Source organism: Terrapene carolina, unplaced genomic scaffold (assembly GCF_002925995.2).
Source record: "Terrapene carolina triunguis isolate 2854851 unplaced genomic scaffold, T_m_triunguis-2.0 Scaffold68, whole genome shotgun sequence".
NCBI classification, from domain to species: domain Eukaryota; kingdom Metazoa; phylum Chordata; order Testudines; family Emydidae; genus Terrapene; species Terrapene triunguis.
Genome location: NW_020664419.1, coordinates 64,998,066 through 65,018,696, shown reverse-complemented (window position 1 = coordinate 65,018,696; position 20,631 = coordinate 64,998,066). Strand labels below are relative to the sequence as shown.

Sequence of the window (20,631 nt, the reverse complement as noted above, 5' to 3'; positions counted from 1 at the left end):
TCCGAAGAAGTGGGTTGTAGCCCACGAAAGCTTATGCTCCAATAAATCTGTTAGTCTCTAAGGTGCCACAAGTACTCCTGTTCTTTTTGCGGATACAGACTAACACGGCTGCTACTCTGAAACAGGGACTTGCTTGAAAAAGCAAGATGATTTGAAAATAATGAACACAAATGGTGGAAGAGGTTACACAGTAACAGATGTTGAGAGAAATTATGGAAGATTAAAACTGATGAAGAATGCAATAATAGTAAAAACAAAGTTTTATATCTAAATTGTACCAGAAGATGGGTTCTTTAATTATGTTTTCCAGGGATATGAGTGTAATAACAGCAAGAGTACTGAGGTTATTTCGCTGTTACCATGACCTAAGGATATACAGTATACTACAAAATCACAGCCATGAAAAATTATGAAAACAGGTCACATGATCTGGTAAATCATGCCAGTTTTCAAAACTAATATAATGACCTTTTCTGTTGTGTGCCATAGAGTACCAATGCCAGATGAACTCTGTGATGAAGGCAGATGCAGCAGAGGAATGTCAAGCTGTACTGCAAAGAGCAGCAGACTTTTAGTTGGTAGGGTTCCCAGTTTTGCCTGAGTAAGGCCTGTTGGATTGGGCAAAAAACAGATATTTATTCACTGATCTACTTACCTATTATTTCATAGACATGGTGTGATTATTTCTATTAATGCCATAGAGATCACAACCACCAAATGCAGCGAAGAGGTTAAATGAAAAGGCAACATTTATAGTGTTAATATGAGAGAACAGTGGTACATTAATCAGACTAGTACTAACCAAGAGGGACTCATGGAAGAAGGCACAGAATGATTACAGGACTGAAATATAGATGGTAAGCAGGGGTATCCTGAGAGGCAGATGACTTTTACGGTATACCGAACACCTATGTGTAGACAAACTGTCCGTTGAGTAAAATTCCAAATAATATCAATGATTTCAATGTAGTGACCAAAATTTTGAAAATGAACGGGGTGTGGGAAACAATCCATGTAATCTACTAAAATCTGAAGTCATCATTCATAATCCTTTCTGCTCCTAACAGAACTGTATGTAGTGAAACTGGGTTCACAGTTGAATTCCCCAAACTTCTTTTTTGAGAAAATACAATATTCTTACTCAACATTCATCTACTCAAGCAAATACTGGGAAAGACTCATAGTCAGCCAGGCAGGAAGTTAGTTAATAAACTGCAGGCAAAATCTGGAATTATTTTATTATAATTATAATTAATAATGTATTATGGTGATTATGGTTTGGCTGAGAATAAACAACAGGGCAGCCTGAGCTGAGCGTAAAATGACTGCCAAATCCTCAGCACAAGTAACAGATGGTACAAGCATTTTAAGGAAGCCCTAAACATAAGAACACTGAAACCATGTGAAAAGGGGTTCATGTCAAGCACAGTGCAATAAAAATGCATTTGAGCTGGGTAGTCACCCAGGCACATAAGAGGTACATTCACAGAGAACCAGCCACTTAACTTCTTGGACGTGACCCCAAGCACATGGCTTAATTTATGGAGAGATTCCCAGAGATAAAATGTAACTAAATGGAATGCTTGGCCTGAGGTCTGGCACATTACTGAGAAAGAATGAAGTTAAAGATAGTGCTGGAGGAAGAAAGATGGGGTGACCCACTTCTGCTGATTACTGTGAAAGTAAGGAAAATGTCATAGCTTTTTGATAGAGTGAGCCAAATTCTGTCCTGAGATAAGTAGAAACAACTTGATTGACTTATAACAAGGTTGGATTTGGCTACAGTAGGGCTTTTTATTTTCTGGCTACACAGAATGACTTGCAAATCACTATCACTCACTTCTAAATTACTTTTCTACTTTCTAGGGAATTAATTAATTCTGTTTTCTTACATCTAACCTGCTTTAGTTTATATTACTTCCCAAAAGGGTTCAAACTTTAAGAATGCACCTCACATGCTCTCCTAGTGAATCCCAAAAGGCAACGATAAGAGTGCAGGGTAGAAAGGCAAGATGATAAATAAAAATAAAATTCAATCACAAGAGGACCACGAGCTACACACAAATGCACACCCACTTCAAAAGATCCATCTGCTCAAGCTGGAACTTTGCTTGCACCTCAGGAAAGACAACAGCAAATGATCCACGCAAATGGGACTTTAAAGACAAAAAGTGTCAAAGTAAGAAAATCTACAATACAAGAACCATGGTGCTATCTTAAATTCTGCTGTTTCTAATGTCTCTTCGTACATTTCTCTGAGCTGACATGAATCATTCAGTGAAATGACCTGCTATAATGAACCTTTTGAGAGCTTTGTGTATATAGTATTATGTAAGCAACTCTTGAACTTTGACAGACATATTGGATCTTCATGTGTTTAAACTTGTATTGTTATAACGTTATGAACAACCTATAAGTTATTTAGAAAGAACTCTTTCATGCTAGGTTTCCACATGGCGGGTGGGGGGGGAAGGAGAACCTTCCTCCACTAGTTGGCTGTCTGAGAGTCCCAGGGAGAGAGGCAGAGGCCAGCTGTAGTTGCTCACTGAGTAATTATTAGCACTGTAGGGCTGCTTCTCCTCTTCTTACACCACTGTACCCAGATTGACTTCAGTGGAGTTAGTTCTCATTTAGCCATGTATGTGAGAGGAAAATCAGACCCAGAGCGTGCATCTGTCATAACTCGCATTTTCCCCCGAGGGAAACCATTAGCCCACCTGGTTGGAGAGCACTGTGCTGCCAGCTGAAGAATAGAAAAAGTCATAAAGGATACAAAGGAATTAAAGGTGTCAGGGAAAACCCAAGTGCAATTTCCATCAGGAACTTGGAGGCACTTTCAGCAAAAGTTGTTGGCTGTAGTAATGGAGAGAATATTGAAAAAAAGCCCTCCCTGGATGCATGCTAATGTAAAATATCTATCGTCAGTAATGTCAGATATTTTCTCTCCACACACAGCTGCCAATGAAGTGCTTTCCAACTAGGTGGGCAGGGGCAAAAAGATCATACCAGTAACGTCATGAAAGAGGCATTATGGCAAGGCAACTGGTACTTTACTCTCTCTTATGGAGCACATATATGTATTTCATAACCACAAAGGGCAGATATATAGGACTATAGACCTCCCACCTAAATTCCCTGTAAGCTGCATGGCCGTGCACCAGCTTATTTAGCGCCGCACAGGCACTCAAGGAACCCGCCTGGGGACCTGCTGCGGCCGGGGAAGGGCACCTATCCTCCAGCCCAAGAGCTGCCGCGGCACAGAGAGGCATCTCTCCCCCCCAGGCCAGGTGCTGCTGTGGAGAGAGAGATCTGAGGGGAGTCTTCTCTCTCCCCCGTAGCCCCTGAGCACCCTCCTGTACCCCTGAGCCGTAGCACCCTCCTGAGCACCCTCCAAGCCCCTCATCCCCAACCCTACCCCAGAGCCCGCACCCCCAGCTGGAGCCCTCACACCCCTGCACCCCAACCCTCTGCCCCAGCCCTGAGCCCCTCATCCCCAGCCCCACTCCAAAGCCCACACCCCCAGCCAGAGCCCTCACACCCCTGCACTCCAACCCTCTGCCCCAGCCCTGAGCCTCCTCCCACAAGCTGAACCCCTCGGCCCCACCCCACCACATGAATTTTGTTATGTGCACAGATATGAAGGTGCATCTGGGTGGGAAAAATTAGAGGGAACACTGCCTCCCACATGAAAGTATAGCATGTAAGTTGTAAGTCAAACCTTAATATAAACTCTTTTTCTCCCTCAGGGTATGAAAGTAATATCCACAACACTACTTGAGGATAAAATCAAACTGTAAGTACACCCGCTATGATAAAGTATGGAAATCCATCCCACCAATCAGAGCAAGGGTCACACCAATCTTTGCATTGCTTTTTCCACTTAGTCTTTGATACTATAAATATGGTGCACTTTGTTGAAATGCACAATAATTTATTTTCATTTCATTAAAATTATCAAACACAGCTTTCTTGTGCATCAGCTTCATTTTGAGTTCTGTGGTCAGAAGAACTCATAAAAACAAACAACCATTTTTGGCACTTGAAAATCATATTCTCATACTGCTGGTGGCATAGCATATATTATAATACATATAAAAAAAACTATGTTAAAGGACCATTATTAAAATTGCAAAGTTCGGAAATGCCAAAATTAAGGTTGTTCATGCAACCTTAATTCAGCCCCCATGTGTATATGCATTATAATATAAACTTTAATTACATGACCTCTTACTATTTTTTCCTTAGAACCCCTGCCTTATTTAGCGTTCAGGTGGAACTTAGTTATCAGCTATTCAATATTTTATTTTCTTATTATTCAGTGTCTGGCTCTGTGCCTTATTTACTGTGCGCTATTCAAACCCTACTCTGAAGACAGAATTATTAATTTCCCCAGGAGCTTTTCTATGGTGCTAATCATTATAGTATCTGAATGTTTCACAAACAAGTTAATTTATGTTCTTATCTGTGAGGAGAAGGGGTAGTATTATCCCCATTTTACAGATGGCAAACTGAGGCACAGAGAGATTAAAGCCAAATGTTTCCACTAATTTTGTGTTCCCAATTTAAGATGCCTAGGACCTCATTTTTTCAGGTTACTTAGTATTATACAGCACTTTATATGTCCAAAGCATAACTCCCATTGACTTCAGTTGTGAGTGCTGAGTACTTTTGCAAATCAGACCACAAAGTATCAAAGCAGGCACCCAGAAAATGAAGAACACACAAGTAGTGGTGACCTGTGAAAAGTGTGATTTAAGTGACTTGCTCACAGCTACTCTGCTGGAATGCAGGGATAGAATTCAGTTCTCTAGGGCAGTATTCAAGTGCCTTGACCATGAGACATTCCTTTGTCTCCCTGAAAACCCCTGCATCAATCACTAAACACCTTCCAACCTCTTGAACAAATGAAACAACAGTCTGACAGACACAGTCTCCTTTACTACACAACCCCGATTCATCCCCAGAGCAGACTGATCCTGTGCACTGAATGAGGCTAAGGCTTTTCAAAGAAAAGGTCACCATAATTTTTTTTACATGGGGAAAACGTGTTCAGTCCAAATGGTTAAAATTTGGCAAACAGGTAATTATAAGCAACTGAAAATGGTCTGATAATGGGAAATATCTAGCAACCTTAATAACTGGAGGGGCTGCCAGTCCCCCGAATAACATACACTTGCAAAATATTTATGTACATAAATGGTATATACAGGATATCCACACATATAGAATGAAACACAATTTGTAGAGGTGTTCACAAACCAAAATCCCTGATTGGCGTTGAGAGCTTGGAAAGCGAGGAAGATCTGGACCCTCACTCTGTAATGGATTTGAGCTAAAAACCTGGGTCAGATTACTTCTGAAATTTTGGGTGGTTTGAAATTAATATCTGAATATTGAAGCGTGGGCCAATCTCTAACAATTTTGAATACCTAATGCTAAACTGTCATCCTGTCTCTCCCATCTTCCAAACTCTTCACCCTTTTACTTACACATGAAATTTAAACTGCTTCTCTCACAGTCAAGGCTCCACACAAGTCCATCCTGACTACATCTCATCTCTCATTTCCTCCTCCTCCCTCTCTTATTTGCCTAAGAAAGCTCCAACCAAATTATATATATTTCTTTCCTACTCTTGCCTTTGCACTTCCTTCAATGCTTGGAATTCCCTTCCTTCCCTAAACCAACCTCTCTTCATTCAGATTCCTCTTTAAAAAAGACTCTTTGGCAAAGTTTATCCATGGTAATTCATTAACAAAGAAAAGCATTGAAAAAAAAGTAACTGCACCTCTGGATTAAAACCATCTTTTTGTGCATTACATGTATTGTTTGACTAATCCAGACTGTACGAGCCTTGCATCATGAACATGTTTTCCTCAGACAATTTAGGAAATTATAAATAATCAGAAATCCCAAGGATGGACTGACCTCATAGAGTTGGAGGTCATGGGAGTTGCTTCAGCTAATTTGCTGGGTTTGCAAAACCAGTACAAATTCGTGAATCTTTCCCTCCCCCTGATAAAACCCTCTCTTTGTTTCCCCTAAAGTGAAACTTGATTTTTTAAAAGATGGACAGAAACCACACCCTGAATTCTCAGCACTGCCAAGCTCTGCAGCTGGAGCTTATCTCTGTCATGGTCTGGACTCAAATCCGAGCTCTGAACAACTCTGAGCTCTGCAAAAGATGGGTTATGAATTTAGACCCAGACTTGGTGGCTTGAGTCCATCTCTGAAAAATATATTTTTTGGCTAAAGGAAAAGGGATAGAAGATTCTCTTCCGAACGAGGCTTGCACAAGTGAATCTCTGGTGTACATGCTGGGCTGGACTGTGCCTGGATTTTTGCACAGCTGCACAAGGAGAGGATGATGCAAGGAGTCTTCTCCCTTTTGCATGCCTGCACAGAAGCTGGTTATAATTTCAGTCCCTGCATCCACAAGGGCTGCTTTCTTCTAGCATCCCTGGGGTTACAAAGTGCATGGAGAGCTGAGCAGAGATTACACTAGAGCACTCCACAGAGCATTTGGCATTATGCTGCTCCAAAAGCAGGATGGTGGCCATCTGGCACAGAGTCCTGTATATATTGCTTCCTACCCCCAGCTCTGCTCCTTCCCTTCTCCCCCTTTTCACTGTGTTAGGTTTTCACTTTGCAGCTCTGTGCTTCATTTTCACTATATTTGTTCTTCCCATGTATCCCTGTTTACAAGACTTGCCCTAAGAAACCATCATGTCCCATTTCAGAGAGTTTAATCCCCAAAGTCCACCCCCATCCTGGACTCCTTGACATTCTTCCCCCATCCTCACAAAATGGATTCTTCCTCCATGTTCTCTTCCTTTTGACAGACTCTTGTTCCCAGATAGACTTTTTTCCCCACTTACTGCAGCATTGGGTCCTCTCAATCCTGAGGGCTAAGATCCCAATGAGCCATGAATTCTGCCTTCGTTCACTACTACTCAGGAATAGCTTTGAAATGCTGGCAGGTATGAATGATGATAAGACCTTGTCTGCAAGCTTCAATAGTTTTTATAGAAAAAAAAAAGGTGTTACCTGTCAGCATCCACAGTCACATCATGCACCCCTCTCTGGATTACGTCTCGGGAGGCAGCTAGGTCTGGTATTCGGTTCAGACTTCTTGTATACAGGTTGAGTCCTCCATCTGTCATGTACCTGAAAATAAATATATGGTCAATCAGTAGGAAATGCAAACATCTGGCAACTATGTTTTGTTCTAAAGCTAATGGGCTGTCGAATTCAAACTCAACGTAAAGGTTTTCCTGCTTTGTAGTACTTTTGTATTAATACTATCAGTGTATGGCCTTTCATGACACTGTCTCCCCCAGATCAGCCTCTGCCACTCTTGTTATTTCTCTAGGATATTTTGCCTTGTTTGTGTTTAGCACAGGAAAAAGAGTTGTGCTAAATTTTAAAGTCTCCCAGGTCCCTTCATGAATCTGTCTTGCATTTTGCGATGCTGGCTGAAGGCAATAGCACCAGAATTAAGAAAAAGCATAGTCCTGATAAAAAAACAAGCACTTCCATCTGAGAGGGTGAACAGAAGACAGAGCTTAAGAAATCTGACTTTACAGTCCTTACTCTGGTGCAATCAGATAGTCAGCTGAAAAAATGGAAGTTGGCTTTTAAAAATCTGTTCTTCATACTGCTTTCTTTATGTTGTACTGAATGAAATTTATAAGGCTAAAAATTACAGCAACCAGTGTGGTGCTGCTTAATGTAAATCACTAAAGTCTAATTAAAGGTGATTGAATTGTAAGTAGCAGCAAGAATTTCTGAGATTCCTACCTAAAACTCAGTCACATCTTTAGGGGCTCAATGGTCTTTAATTAAAGCAGTACCACTAATCTGTGTAACCCTCAAGATCTATGCATTACTCTCCCAAGATTCCCTATCATATTGCCTTATCTCTCATGCCCCCCCTTTCCTCATCCCGTTCCTGGGTTGTTGTCTTATCCTGTTGCTCTTGTCTTAAATGTAAGATCGTTGGTGAAGACGCTGCTTTTGTATAGCACCATGCAGCTGTATGATACTCTACAAGTAATAATACCAATACACATAGGAAATGTAGGTGGGATATTTAATTACAGCAGTTAGGTAATGAAACACAGTGGAAGACTGTACAGTCACCATAACTGAAGCTATTCAAGACAGATCTAAACACTCCTTTACACTGAATGTTTTAGGCTTTATTTCTATCACGATGTAGTGAGGATGGTGTAAATGACTCCCCAGAGTTCTCCTCCAACTCAAATGATTGTAAACACAACTTTTTCTATGGTCATAAAATAGTGCTACCCATATTCATCTTTCAGTTCAAATGTATGTCCAATTAAATGAATATTTTGCTCTAATAATTCTATACAGATTCTTAGATCCCAATCTCCAGCTAAAGCCAAGAACACTCAGCACAACACAGGATTGCATTATCCTATCTCAGGCCAGTTGTATATTGGTTCAGTCCCTTTTGAGTCCCTCTGAGAGCTGCCCTAACTTAAGCCAACTGCCACTGGGTTCCTGGGGCTAATACAGCAGCCTGGGATTACCAGAGCACATGCCCACTTTGCCAGCAGCCAGGAAGAGGCGGCATAGAAATGGCTATGCCAATTGTATGCCACTGGAGGATCCACCTATGCTAAAAAGATCCTGCCATGGCTAGCTAAGCTGGCTTTCGAGCAGCTTGGCGCAGATGTTGCAGTGCCAAGCTGCTGCAGTGCAGCCAAGGATTGTGGCTTTAGTTTGTGAGTTCCTGTGTACTTTTTGGCAAGCGATACCTACATTCTGCCGCATTTTTGAGTATATTAAAATGCGGGGGGGGGGAGAGTTGTTGTTGTTGTTTTTAAATTAAACATGAAAACATCCACAACATATGTCCCTTTGTTAAGCAGTAGTTCCCAATCTGAAAAGTACTGTAAGTTTGCAACCCCCTGGTTTCAGGCGGTCTGTTTGAAGACTCCAGAAGATAGCACTGTACTGGATGATGTTTGATTCAGTTATGGAAGGTTTCCCTCACAACTACAGAAGCTAGATTTTTTTTTTTTTTAAATGAAAGCTTAGATTCTGGAGCAAATTTATGTAGCAGGTGATGAATTATGCAGTAAATGCTGTGGTTGTGGAATTGCACATTAAATACAACTGTGGTTAGAACACAACCCAGTCTGTAAGGTCCCCCCCTCATATAAATAAGGGCCATAGTGGAGAGGCTTAACTTGTGAAGTAGGTCTTCCTCGCACTAATTCCTAATTACTGATGGATTCTTATCCCCAAGTGTTTAAAGTAATTAAAGTGAGAATGAGAGAGGAGAAAAGAGATAAGTCTTTACATGCCTCAATGGATCTTGACTTTTCAGAGCATATTAACATGTATTTTAATATCTACTGTACCTACAGTATGTTAGCTGACCACATTACTACTTACTGTTTATTGAGTCATCCTTACTACCAACGTAAAGAAAAATCACACAACACAATGACTTCATCATTCTCTAATGTGATAACCTAATTAATACATTTCACATCAAGCACTGCAAAAGCTCCTCCTCTCTTTTTTAACAAAGCACAAGTATAATATATTTTTTTTTTTATGGAAAAGGGGGCTTCAAATATCACTGTGCAGCATCTCACACACTCCTTTCTACTTTGATACAGCAGGCACCATTAAATCATTCTGAGCTGTCTTCTTCCTCTTCTTTTCAGCTCATTATTTAAATCCAGGCAGAGGCATGGAAGCTCATATAAGACGGCCAGCAATGCCCTAATGTGGATAAGTTGTTGGAGTAGTCCATCCTGTTTCACCATCATCCATTCTTTAACCTCAGCTACACTTCTACAGAGACCAGTCACATCAGCTCCCCATCATGCTTTGTCTTCCCCAGGCTGGTGTGTAGAATTGCTGAGGTTGTTATTGAAAACAGTTCCCTGTACCACAGAAAGGTAGGCAGGCAATATACTAAGCTAGACATTTAAACATCCACAGTGCACTTACAGAATGGGTTGTGACACTAACCTTCCCCATCAAAGTGCCTCAACTGTGATCTGCAGAGACCATCTCTAGAGTTAGAGTATCTCAGTCTCATGTCCATTCCATCTCTGACATCTCTGATAAGATTGTCAGCAAGAGTCCCAATTTGTGCTAAGTGCGATGTGATGTGGTCAAATGTCCCCTAAGAATTAGATTCAGACCACCAACTAATTTCACATAAGCCACTGAATAGCCTTCAGATGTTAACAATCTTTAAATCATTTGTGATTAATGGGCTGGATTTGATCTACTAGCTACAAACTGGTAAATTATGTCCCATAATTTCCTATGGCCCATGTTTCCAGTTGTCTGAGCAGACAGAATTACTGTGAAGCTTTGATGTCCACTAAAATCACCCTGGAATATTATAATGTGCCCTGTACAAAAGACACCCTTTGAATTGTGCTTTGCTATACACTACTACCTGGTACATTAGGCAGCAGCAAAGAGTAATTCAAATATTGATAATAGTGAAAATGAGGCCTTTTGTCTTAAATTATGTATTGGACTTTCTAGCCCTCAAAGTAAATTCTTAGAGTTTGAATTACTTAATACAAATACGCCTAAGTGGCAAATGAGTATAAGGCTCCTGTCTGAAGTACCAAAGACAAGAGTCTCAGATATACCCACAAATCAATCGGGAATATCATCATTAGCACATTTGTATTTAAAATAAAAAACATTATAAAGGTCTTTTTGGGTGGAGCCAGGACATGGAATCTCTATATGCAAAAATTACAGTAGTCTACTCTCAGCATCCGCTTGAAATCAGTCCCTGAAAATCAACTGAACAAACACAAATAGGATGCAGAAATGAAAATAATTGTCATCCATTGTTCCTGAATTAACCAGAAGAAAATATTCCTATCTCCAAGGATATTCCTACAGGTCAGAAATTATATTCACAGGTGAAGAATTGAGGTAAAGGCCTGTTACACAAGACTATAATAGACAGCATCTGACATGCAAACAGAAAAAGTCAGGCCTGTCAGCAACTGCCTTTCATCAGCCCCATCTGAAAACACAATATGTCATCTAAAAAAAATGTAAGAAAAATACTGAAAAAACCCTAAGACACAACAAAACAAAACTGGTTTTACTAAACAGTTGTGGAAACCTCAATAAATACTTTATATTAATGCCTCTAAAAACCTGCTCCTGCTCACCCTGAAGCTAATACCAGAACTCTCATTGACTTCAATAGGGGACAAGCTGGACCCCACAGAAGGGTTAGAACAGCACTACCATTTTGTTTAAGCATTACGTAGTGTCCGCAATTCTACATTTACCAGGTTAGATTTCTTTATATAAAATCCCGTTCAATTTGCCCTGTCCTGCATTAGGGTTTCAGCTGGGTAAAATGCCACTTACCCACTATTGATGTCATCCGTTCTGAGGCTTTTCCCAAGAATGTCCCCATCACTCATGTAACCTCCAACATCAACTTCAGAGGACATGTCCAGATCACTGCTTCCTTTTTCATTCATGTCAATCTGTGACATATTCCCGAGGCGAGAAACAGCTGCTCGGCGAAGAGGTGTGGTATACATGAACCGCGAGGGGTCAGTATGTATGAAGCGACCAGCACTACTGCGAGGGTAACCACTACCTAAGGATGGGGCATCTCCTGCCTGGAGGCGAGGACTAGCCTGGCCAAGCCTCCAAGTCACTGGTGTGGATCGGCTTGTCAAGCTTGGTATACTTCTCCCATTCACTTCGGTTGTCACAGTGCTGTCAAAAGTTGTCTCTAATGTGCTGCCAAACAAAACGTAGAAGTCAATTAATTGTGCTCTCTCGCTCTTTCTGAGAAATAAAGATGAACAAAAGTTGCACGGCTAGGTGGAGCGTAGAAACGTAAACTAGGTATATAATAACCCAATACTTTTTTCTCTACAAGATTTTTTTTATTTGTACACATCAGAGATTTAAAACTGTAGACAAGCTTCCAAATGAGTCCTGAGATACTATTTACAGAAAGGTAAACAAAACACTTACATCAAATTATTATGACAAGAATCCTAGACACACAAATATTATCTTCACAAACAGCATTGTTAATTTTCCCTTGCTAACCTCTAATGGTAAGCCTGCAATTCTTGACTGCAAGTATTCTTCTACACTCCAAAATGTAAGAAGTCCATGAACAAATAGTACCTGTGGCTTATCTGGGTCCCTCTAAGGCTGGACATAGTTTCTTCCAAATTCTGTCGCAGATCTGCTATATTCTTTACTGTTCGCATTCTTCTTGTTTCTGGGTCTTCTCCTGGAAGAAAACAAAATAATATAAATTCGGTGTGGGTGTGCAGTCATGTACACGTATGGTATGCGTGTGTGTGTGTGTGTATACACAAATATAGATATAAACTAACACATGCATGTGTGCGGACAACTATATACATGATATCATTTATATATGTATACACATACATATCATTTAAAATTTGAATATACACAAGCTCCCAGAGTGTATTTGTAGATCTGTCCATCCATCCACCCACATACAACATGCACACACCCATCCTGCCAATATTATTGTGCACACACACAGCAATCAAAAGTTTTGTGGTGATTAAAAGCTCATTTTAAAAATAGCAAGTTAGTGGAGGGTCTCAACAAGGCTGAAAAATGTAGGGATTGTGGAGACTAAGGCCCCGATTTAGGAAAACATTTAAGCACACACTTAAAATCTATCCCTATTCAGGAAAGCACTTAAAGTTAAGTCTGTACTTAAGCACCCTTCCTAAGTAGGGATGGTTTCTTGAGCTGGAGCCTTATTCCCCATAACCCTCACAGTGGACATAAAACACTAAGTCCCAATATAAGTCATACATTTATAGATTTTAAGTCCAGAAGGGACCATAATGATCATCTAGTCTGACCTCCTGCATGACAAAGGCCATACGGTTTCACCCAGAAGTTCCTGCATCAAACCCACAATTTTTTGCTATACAAAAAATAAATAAACCCACAAAGATAAAATGAACATAGTGAAATACTGTGTTACCCAGGAAGAATGTAAAAGCCTAATAAACAATATCAAATAAATACATAACAACAAAAATTACCAAATATTTGATATATATTAAAAATCTGAAATTAATATATTTTTAAAAATGGTATAGTTTATCTAGCAGTTTTTGTTTATTTTAACATAATCATTTAACTACCCCGTATTTGCATTTCTTTTCTTTTGAAGAGTATAGTATTAAATAACATAAAGTATCACAGATTTTGTGGTTTATCACGCCCAGAATGTCGCCTATGACAGTGTCCCATTTGTGATGCTTCAGGGTGGGTGGGGGTAGACATAATTCTAGCAATTTGTACAATTCTGAACAAATGGGGAAAACTATTCCTCCCTGACCCCAGGACTGATCATTTTATGCCCTTATACATCACTTGATTAACCCCAGTTTAGTCAGCATGCTACAAATGTTATCATCAGTGATAAAATTGTAAAATCCTTTTAAAATAGGTTAATATTATTTAACTCTAAATTCAGCATTTTCCTGGGATATACACAAATTAAGGTTGTAATTCCATCTCAGGATTTTGGTGATATTGAGAAACTGCTTCAGCTTTGATCTCATATTTGCTGATGTCAGGAGAACACCTTGTGAATCTGAATTCAACATGACACAAACGAGAAGATCAGAAACACAAGTGGAGAGAAAGGAGAGGGTGATAACAACATAATCTCATGTGTACTCAGTAAGGCATATACACTTCTTCGTTCTGCTGACTTTTTTTGTGTTGTTGCTACGTTTTTATTCCCCTCATGTCCTGTAGCTAAATGTATAGGTGAGATCGAAACATGAAGAGGAAATCTGGGGAGGGCAATAAGAAGCAGTACACAAGAATGCATAGAAATATCAGTGATGGGAGGAAAGGGTTGTGTCACTGGTAGAGCAGAAGAGTCAGAGTGAAAAGCAAGAGGAAATTAAGTCCATTATTAGAGATCACCCAAAAAATTTTGGAGGAACAATTTTTCACAGGAAAAGAGAGTTTCATCAAAATTAAAATATTTTGTGAGTTGGTGTGAAATTTGCCAATATTTTCGCTGGAAAATTTAGAAACAAATCCTTTCGACTTTCTTGTTTCATTTTGACAATATTGTTTTCATGTTTATATTATATTAAATATTACTGTTAATACTATATTATGCTATATTTAATATTAGATTACACTGTTTCAATTTTACTGAAATGAAACCATTTATGTTAATCAAAGTGAAACGTTTTGATGCTTCCAAACAGAAAACTTTTTGAATTTCTGTCCCACGGGAAATTTCCAAAAACTGACTTTTCATTGCAATTTTGAATGATTTTTTTTTAAATGTTGGAATTTTCAGTGGAACAGAAATTCCATTTTCCAACCAGATATAACAGTGTTTCTCGAACTGGGGTCACCGCTTGTGTAGGGAAAGGCCCTGGGCAGTTTGTTTACCTGCCGAGTCCGCAGGTCCGGCCGATCGTGGCTCCCACTGGCCGCAGTTCGCTGCTCCAGGCTCATGGGAGCTGCTGAAAGTGGCGGCCAGTACGTCCCTTGGCCCACGCCGCTTCCAGCAGCTCCCATTGGCCTGGAGCAGCGAACTGCGGCCAGTGGGAGCCGCGATCGGCCGGACCTGCGGACGGGGAAGGTAAACAAACCAGCCCAGCCTGCCAGGGGCTTTCCTTACACGAGCGGCGACCCCAGTTTGAGAAACACTGAGATATAACCATAATGTAGACAAGGGCTAGGAGATCTTGAATTAGGTCTTTCAAGGCAAGACACACCAGGCAATGAGCAGTCAGCAAAGAGACTCAAAGAGGTGCATAACCAGACTGAAACTATGAACAAGAAAGATTATTTTGGCAGCAGAAATCTAGATAGAAAGAAGGGGGGTTAGTTAATCCATTAATCAATGTGGAGGTGATGAAGGAATGCATAAACTGTAGTGAGGCCAGCCTAAGGCTGGAATTGACACAACCTGCTAGCAAAGCACAGAGAAAAAAACAATGTTTGGCCACAAATGCTATTTAACTTCTAACAATAGCTGAGGAGCCAATAAGACCTCTTAGTAAAAAAAAAAAAAAAAAGGCCCACATAACTCCCATTCAGCCAAAGAATGTAGAATTTACTATGCTATTTCCCTCTGCCTGCATCCCTCAACCCACCAGAATCACCTTTGTTTCACCGGACTGTGGATATACATGCATACAGCAGTCATAATTAATAAGTCAGTATCCACTAACAGTGACCACACCATGGTATGTATGATACCACAGTTTTCCATGTATTAAGGAATGAAAATAAAGTGTCTTAGAATTGGAAGTAAGTGTGGAAGCTCTAAGGTATAATTTGGCAAAAGTTGAATATATATCTTGCTTATGTGTGTGTTATTAACTGATAGTCATTGCACTTTAGTTAAGGTTGCAATTAGGTTCCATAATAAACTCTGTTTTTACTCCACCCCTAAACTGTTTTGATCTGAAAATAGTCCAATTTACTGGAAAGGCAAAGGAAATTTGGGCTACAGGTCACAAATTTTTTTCTCCAGTTTGAAATTTTGGCTAGTTACATTCCTTTTTGAAACCATTAGTTACAACTGAAAACAATGTACTGCACAGATATTACAACTCCTTTCCTCCTTGGTAGGTGAATGCAGTATAGTACCAGTCAGAGAACTCTGTGGGCTTGTCTACAGGCAAAAATTGTTCTGTCTTAATTATACCAGTATAGTTAAAGTGGTACAACCCTTCAAGTATGGACACAGTTATACCAGTATAAAAATTCTTATAGCTTATTCATGTACATGCAGATGAATAAAGTATACTGGTATGAGCACCTTTATACCAATATATCTGCATCCACACTAGGGGTTGTACTGGTATAACTATTTCTGTAAAAATCACACCCATCTGAAATAGTTATAGCAGTGGAAAAAACGTGTGTAAACCCAGCCTTACGTCTGATGCCAATGGCCCCAACTAAATAAAGCACTTCAGTATGTGCTTAACTTTAAGCATATGAGTAGTCCCAGTGAAATCAATGGGACTAGTCATGTGTTTGAAGGTAGGCATACATTTAAATACCTTTCTGAAATCAGGCTTATATGTGTATTGTGGATTTGCTTAAATGTGGCATAGTATGTTTTTGGAAGCTTGGGTTTGTGACAGACACTGTGAAAAAAAAAAAAAAAAAAAAGGCAGAGTGATACATCTAGTCCAGTGGTTCTCAAACTTCATTGCACTGCAACCCCCTTCTGAAAAGAAAAATTAATACACGACCCCAGGAGGGGGGACTGAAGCCTGAGCCTGCCCAAGCCCTGCCACCCCAAGTGTGAGGGAGAGGGGAGGCAAAGCTGAAGCCCAAGGGCTTAAACTCTGGGTGGGGGACCCGTAACCTGAGCCCAGTTGCCCCAGGCGGTGGGGCTTGGGCGTTGGCTTCAGCCCTGGCCCCCAGCAAGTCTAACGCCAGCCTTGGCAACCCCCTTAAAATGGGGTTGCCACCCACTTTGAGGTCCCAACCCAAGGTTTGAGAACCATTGATCTAGTCTGTGCATGGTGGGTGGAAGCAGTACATTGGGATTTCTGTATCGTATGGAGCAGTGGATGGGGAAATGGTGCGGGGAGTAATTGTTTGTGAAAATAAGACATAATATGCATGTTATTTTGAGCATAATGGAAACTGGGATAGGGAAGGTCAAATCTCAGTTCTGTAACTGGACGGTAAGAAGGAAGATACTGGTCTGAGGGAAGACTGGGACTGTGGATCTTGTTCATTTGTAAAGGTTTGTAGCCCATGTTGGAAATGTATATAATATATAATGGGACGGTATAGAAGGATTTCCTGGTCTATAGACAGAGGTAGGGTTTAGAGGTCTGAGGGGGCAGAGTTAAGGCTGTTCTTAGACTGTGCAATATCCATACTTAACATGTGTATATTTATCTGAGGGATGGAAGATATTTGAATATTTATCTGCCTTAACTATTTTCATTTCCATATTCTAAAATCTTTGGATTTTAAAACTGCAATGTTTTTATTTGGGTGTGTGTTTTTGTGTGTACTTATTTTAACATTATTGCTAATATTTTCAATCTTTAATATTCACTGTTACTTTATCCTCTCCCTTTCCTTGTTTATTTGTTTGTTTCTACCTGTTGTCCCTTGTCATATATTTATAATATAAGCTACATTGGGTAGGGCCTGTCTTTTTTATTGTGTGTGTACAAAGCACATGATAATGGAGTCTTGATCCTTGAATGGGGCCACCATTTGTTTCCCTCAAAACATAGTATTTCTCTCCCAAAATTACACTTTACGAAGCTCAAGAGTGGCAATATTCTGTCTTGGAAAAATGATATGTTTAAAGTCTATTCTCCTGTAATCTCTCAAAGGTAGAAAAGGCCATTAGAAACTGAATAATCCCCCATTTCCAATGGCATAAAGCTCTCTGTTTCTAGCACAAACAGATGAGAAGATATCTGACTGTGAAATTGTAACATTATTATGTAAAGAAAAGCTATTTAGTATTATTTCTAGATGTTTTTAAACTGTATTAGTTTTAATTTCTCTCCTTCTTTTAAGCCTTTACTGGTGGGCTCATGTTATTACAGCCAAATAGCTTTACAGGTAGGAAAAAAGAAAAATAGAATCAGTAAAAAAAATTTAAAAGTTTTTAAGTTTTTTTCCCTTCAAAGTATCTGGCATGTCATGTGCAGATTACATAAAGGTATAGTATAAAGATTTTATTGACACTCATCTGGAGTGACCTGCTTCACTCATTCAAGGCTTCAACACTCATGATTAATGTAGACATCAAAAACTCTTGCATACAGCAGCTTTATAGCACACTAAACCACCATGGATTCTCTCTGCAAATACCTACAGCTCTCTTTCTCTCTCTCCTGTTTGAGATACAAACACAAACAATCAAAATGATCATTTTTAAAGAAGTCACTGTTCAGGTATGTTAGACTCCCAAGTAGTGATGTTTACCTTTAACTGCTTTATCAATAACCCTGACAATGATAATACCAAAACGTACATGCTGACTATAATTAAGACTGTGAATTTGTCACAGAGGTCATGGAAGTCACGGATTCTGAGACTTTCCTGGGACCTCCGTGACTTCTGCAGTGACCGGTGCTGCTGGCCCAGGGGCCACCTGAGCAGCTCAAGCAATCCCTGTACCAGCCACACTGGCCACTGCTGGGGCAGTCTTGGGCCATCGCGCCCCCGCAGCAGCAGCCGGAATTTGGATGTGGGAGGGGACTCAGGGTTGGCGATTGGGTGAGGGGGGAGGTGAGGGCTCCGCAGAGGTGTGGCCAGGCAGCTCTGTGTGCTGCCTCAGCCCGCAGGTGACAATCCTGCAGCTCCCATTGGCCACAGTTCCCGGCCAATGGAAGCTGCAGAGCTGGTGCTCAGGGCGGAGGCAGCGCGCAGAGACCCCCGGCCACACCTCTGCCTAGGAACTGAGGGAGGGACATGTTGCCACTTCCAGGGAGTCACACGGGGCTGGGTAGGGAGCCTGCCAGTCCCCCCGCCCCCCAGCACCAATGGAGGTCTCGGGCTGTTCCCCCCAGAGCACCCATGGCGCCCCCGCCCCGAGCATCTGTGGCACCCCCCGCCCCCAGCTCGAGTACCCAAGATTTAGGGGTATATAGTACAAAACATGGATAGGTCATGGGATGTGAATTTTTGTTTACTGCCTGTGACCTGTCCATGACTTTTACTAAAAATACTCGTGACTAAAATGTAGCCTTAACTATAATTAATGCCTGAAGCAGATAATAATAAAATAATAATTTCACTTATATAGGACCTTTCATCAAAGTATTTCCAGATAATAGTAATAATAAGAAGTAGAATTTTTCCTCCTCAAAGCACTTTACAAAGGAAGGTATACTTATCCTCATTTTGCAGGTGGGGAAAGGAAGGCTCACAGAGGTGCAAGTGACAGAGTCAGGTATACAATTCAGATTTCTTAACTACCTGTTCCCTAATCTCCATGCAAAAAGTCAAACCTGGCACCTCAGTGTAAAGTACTCTTGGTCCTAAAAGTTAAGAATATATCTAATTTCTATATTAGTTTAAAATGAAGCATTTTTACCAAATATGTCTGAGTCCAAATATGTACCAGTAGGAAACCTACAGACTAGATACACGCTTTACAGCCTTGGCAAAAGACGCATACCATTCAACAATTTCCCACACAACAGCACAAAGCTTCTGAAATGAACACTTTGGACAACCCATCCTTCCAAGGAATGAGATGAAAAGTAATACCAGCAGCACAGAAGCTTTTTGAAGCTCCTACAGCTGTGAAATTTAGATGCTTGCTATCACGAATTGATGTAGCTAGAATGTGAAGCTTTGGCACCCACAATTCTATTGAAATTCCATGTTTATGGATGAGATTACCTGCAGGGAGCAGGGAAAATGTGAGGATAAAGTCATAACTAGGCCACAATATTGCCTGCCCTACATAAAACAGTCCTTGTTAAGAATCCAAGGAGCATAATTTTACATTAATGAGAAGGAAAGTTATTAAAATTGAAATAAAATATTTATTAATAAACTGTTAACACGTTTCACTTTATTTTTAAAGAGCTAAGAAAACTGTGCTCAATTACTCACATACTGTATTGCTGCTGATGTACCTATCAAAAAAGATTTAGAAACTAGTCTTCATTTCCTACACTCTTTAAAGCTAAAAGGAAGGAAGCAAGCAAGAGAGGAATACTCTAAAATTCAATTTTACATACTACTGCAAACAAACCCAATTCTGTCTCACAATATTACTGTCAACAACGAAGTCTGCTCCATGCAGATCTGTTCTAACACTTATGTAACTCTCTGCCCTTTCTTGTGTCAAACGGAAATTAACTTACCTAATATATCAGTGTAAAGTACTTGTTCTAGGTCGCCCAGCATTGTTATTATGACATCCTCATCCAGCTGTGCGGTCCCTTCACGGAGGCAGCCTTCTTCCTCTTCCTCTGCCCAGTTCCTGCTAGTGAAATGTGACTTGCAGGGGACATTTTCATCATCTGATTTGTCCCTTTCCTCATTACCAACCTCAAAACCTTCATCTGTAGACTGGCCTCCAGATCTTCTACTTGACTTATTGCTTCCAGTAGGTGGTAAGACTTCAGTTTCCTGGGGTGTTGCACTGCTGGTATGGTAAAGAGAATGCACCGACTGCGAGAGCAACTTGGACAATGAGATTCTATCTCCAACTTCTGCCTCTCTCTGATGACAATTCTGGCTAGATTTTGAGGCATTTCCAAACCAGTTCTCCCTGTATGAGTATCGTCTCTTCTCCCCTTCACTTATGAGTGTAAGGTTGGTCAAAGACTTCTGTTTCTGAAGACGAGCATTCCCTCTTCTAACAGCCTTGCCTTTAAAGACTGATAATTCAGCAGGTCGTTGCATCCTTTCAGCTAAAGCTTCACCTCAGCCAGATTTCATATTCCTAGATCTACAGTAGCTCAAATCTTTAAGCAGGTCTCAGATGTGACCCTTTCAGTACTGTACGATGCACACACCATGTAGCACATCTTTGCACTTGTAATGAAAAGCAAAGCTCAAGCATCCAGTTTATGTGCTGTAAATGAC

The 20,631-nt window shown here is 40.4% G+C and overlaps 1 protein-coding gene across 1 annotated transcript in view; it reads right to left on the bottom strand.

The window, feature by feature from the left end:
- NAV3 (neuron navigator 3) overlaps positions 1-20,631 on the bottom strand; it is a 382,361-nt gene that overhangs the window by 147,810 nt on the left and 213,920 nt on the right. The window contains exons 10-12 of the mRNA XM_029910866.1: positions 12,184-12,292; positions 11,401-11,784; positions 7,045-7,164 (exon numbers count right to left, since the gene is read on the bottom strand). Of these exons, the coding sequence (XP_029766726.1) occupies positions 7,045-7,164; positions 11,401-11,784; positions 12,184-12,292 (613 nt within the window). The remainder of the gene's footprint in view (positions 1-7,044; positions 7,165-11,400; positions 11,785-12,183; positions 12,293-20,631) is intronic.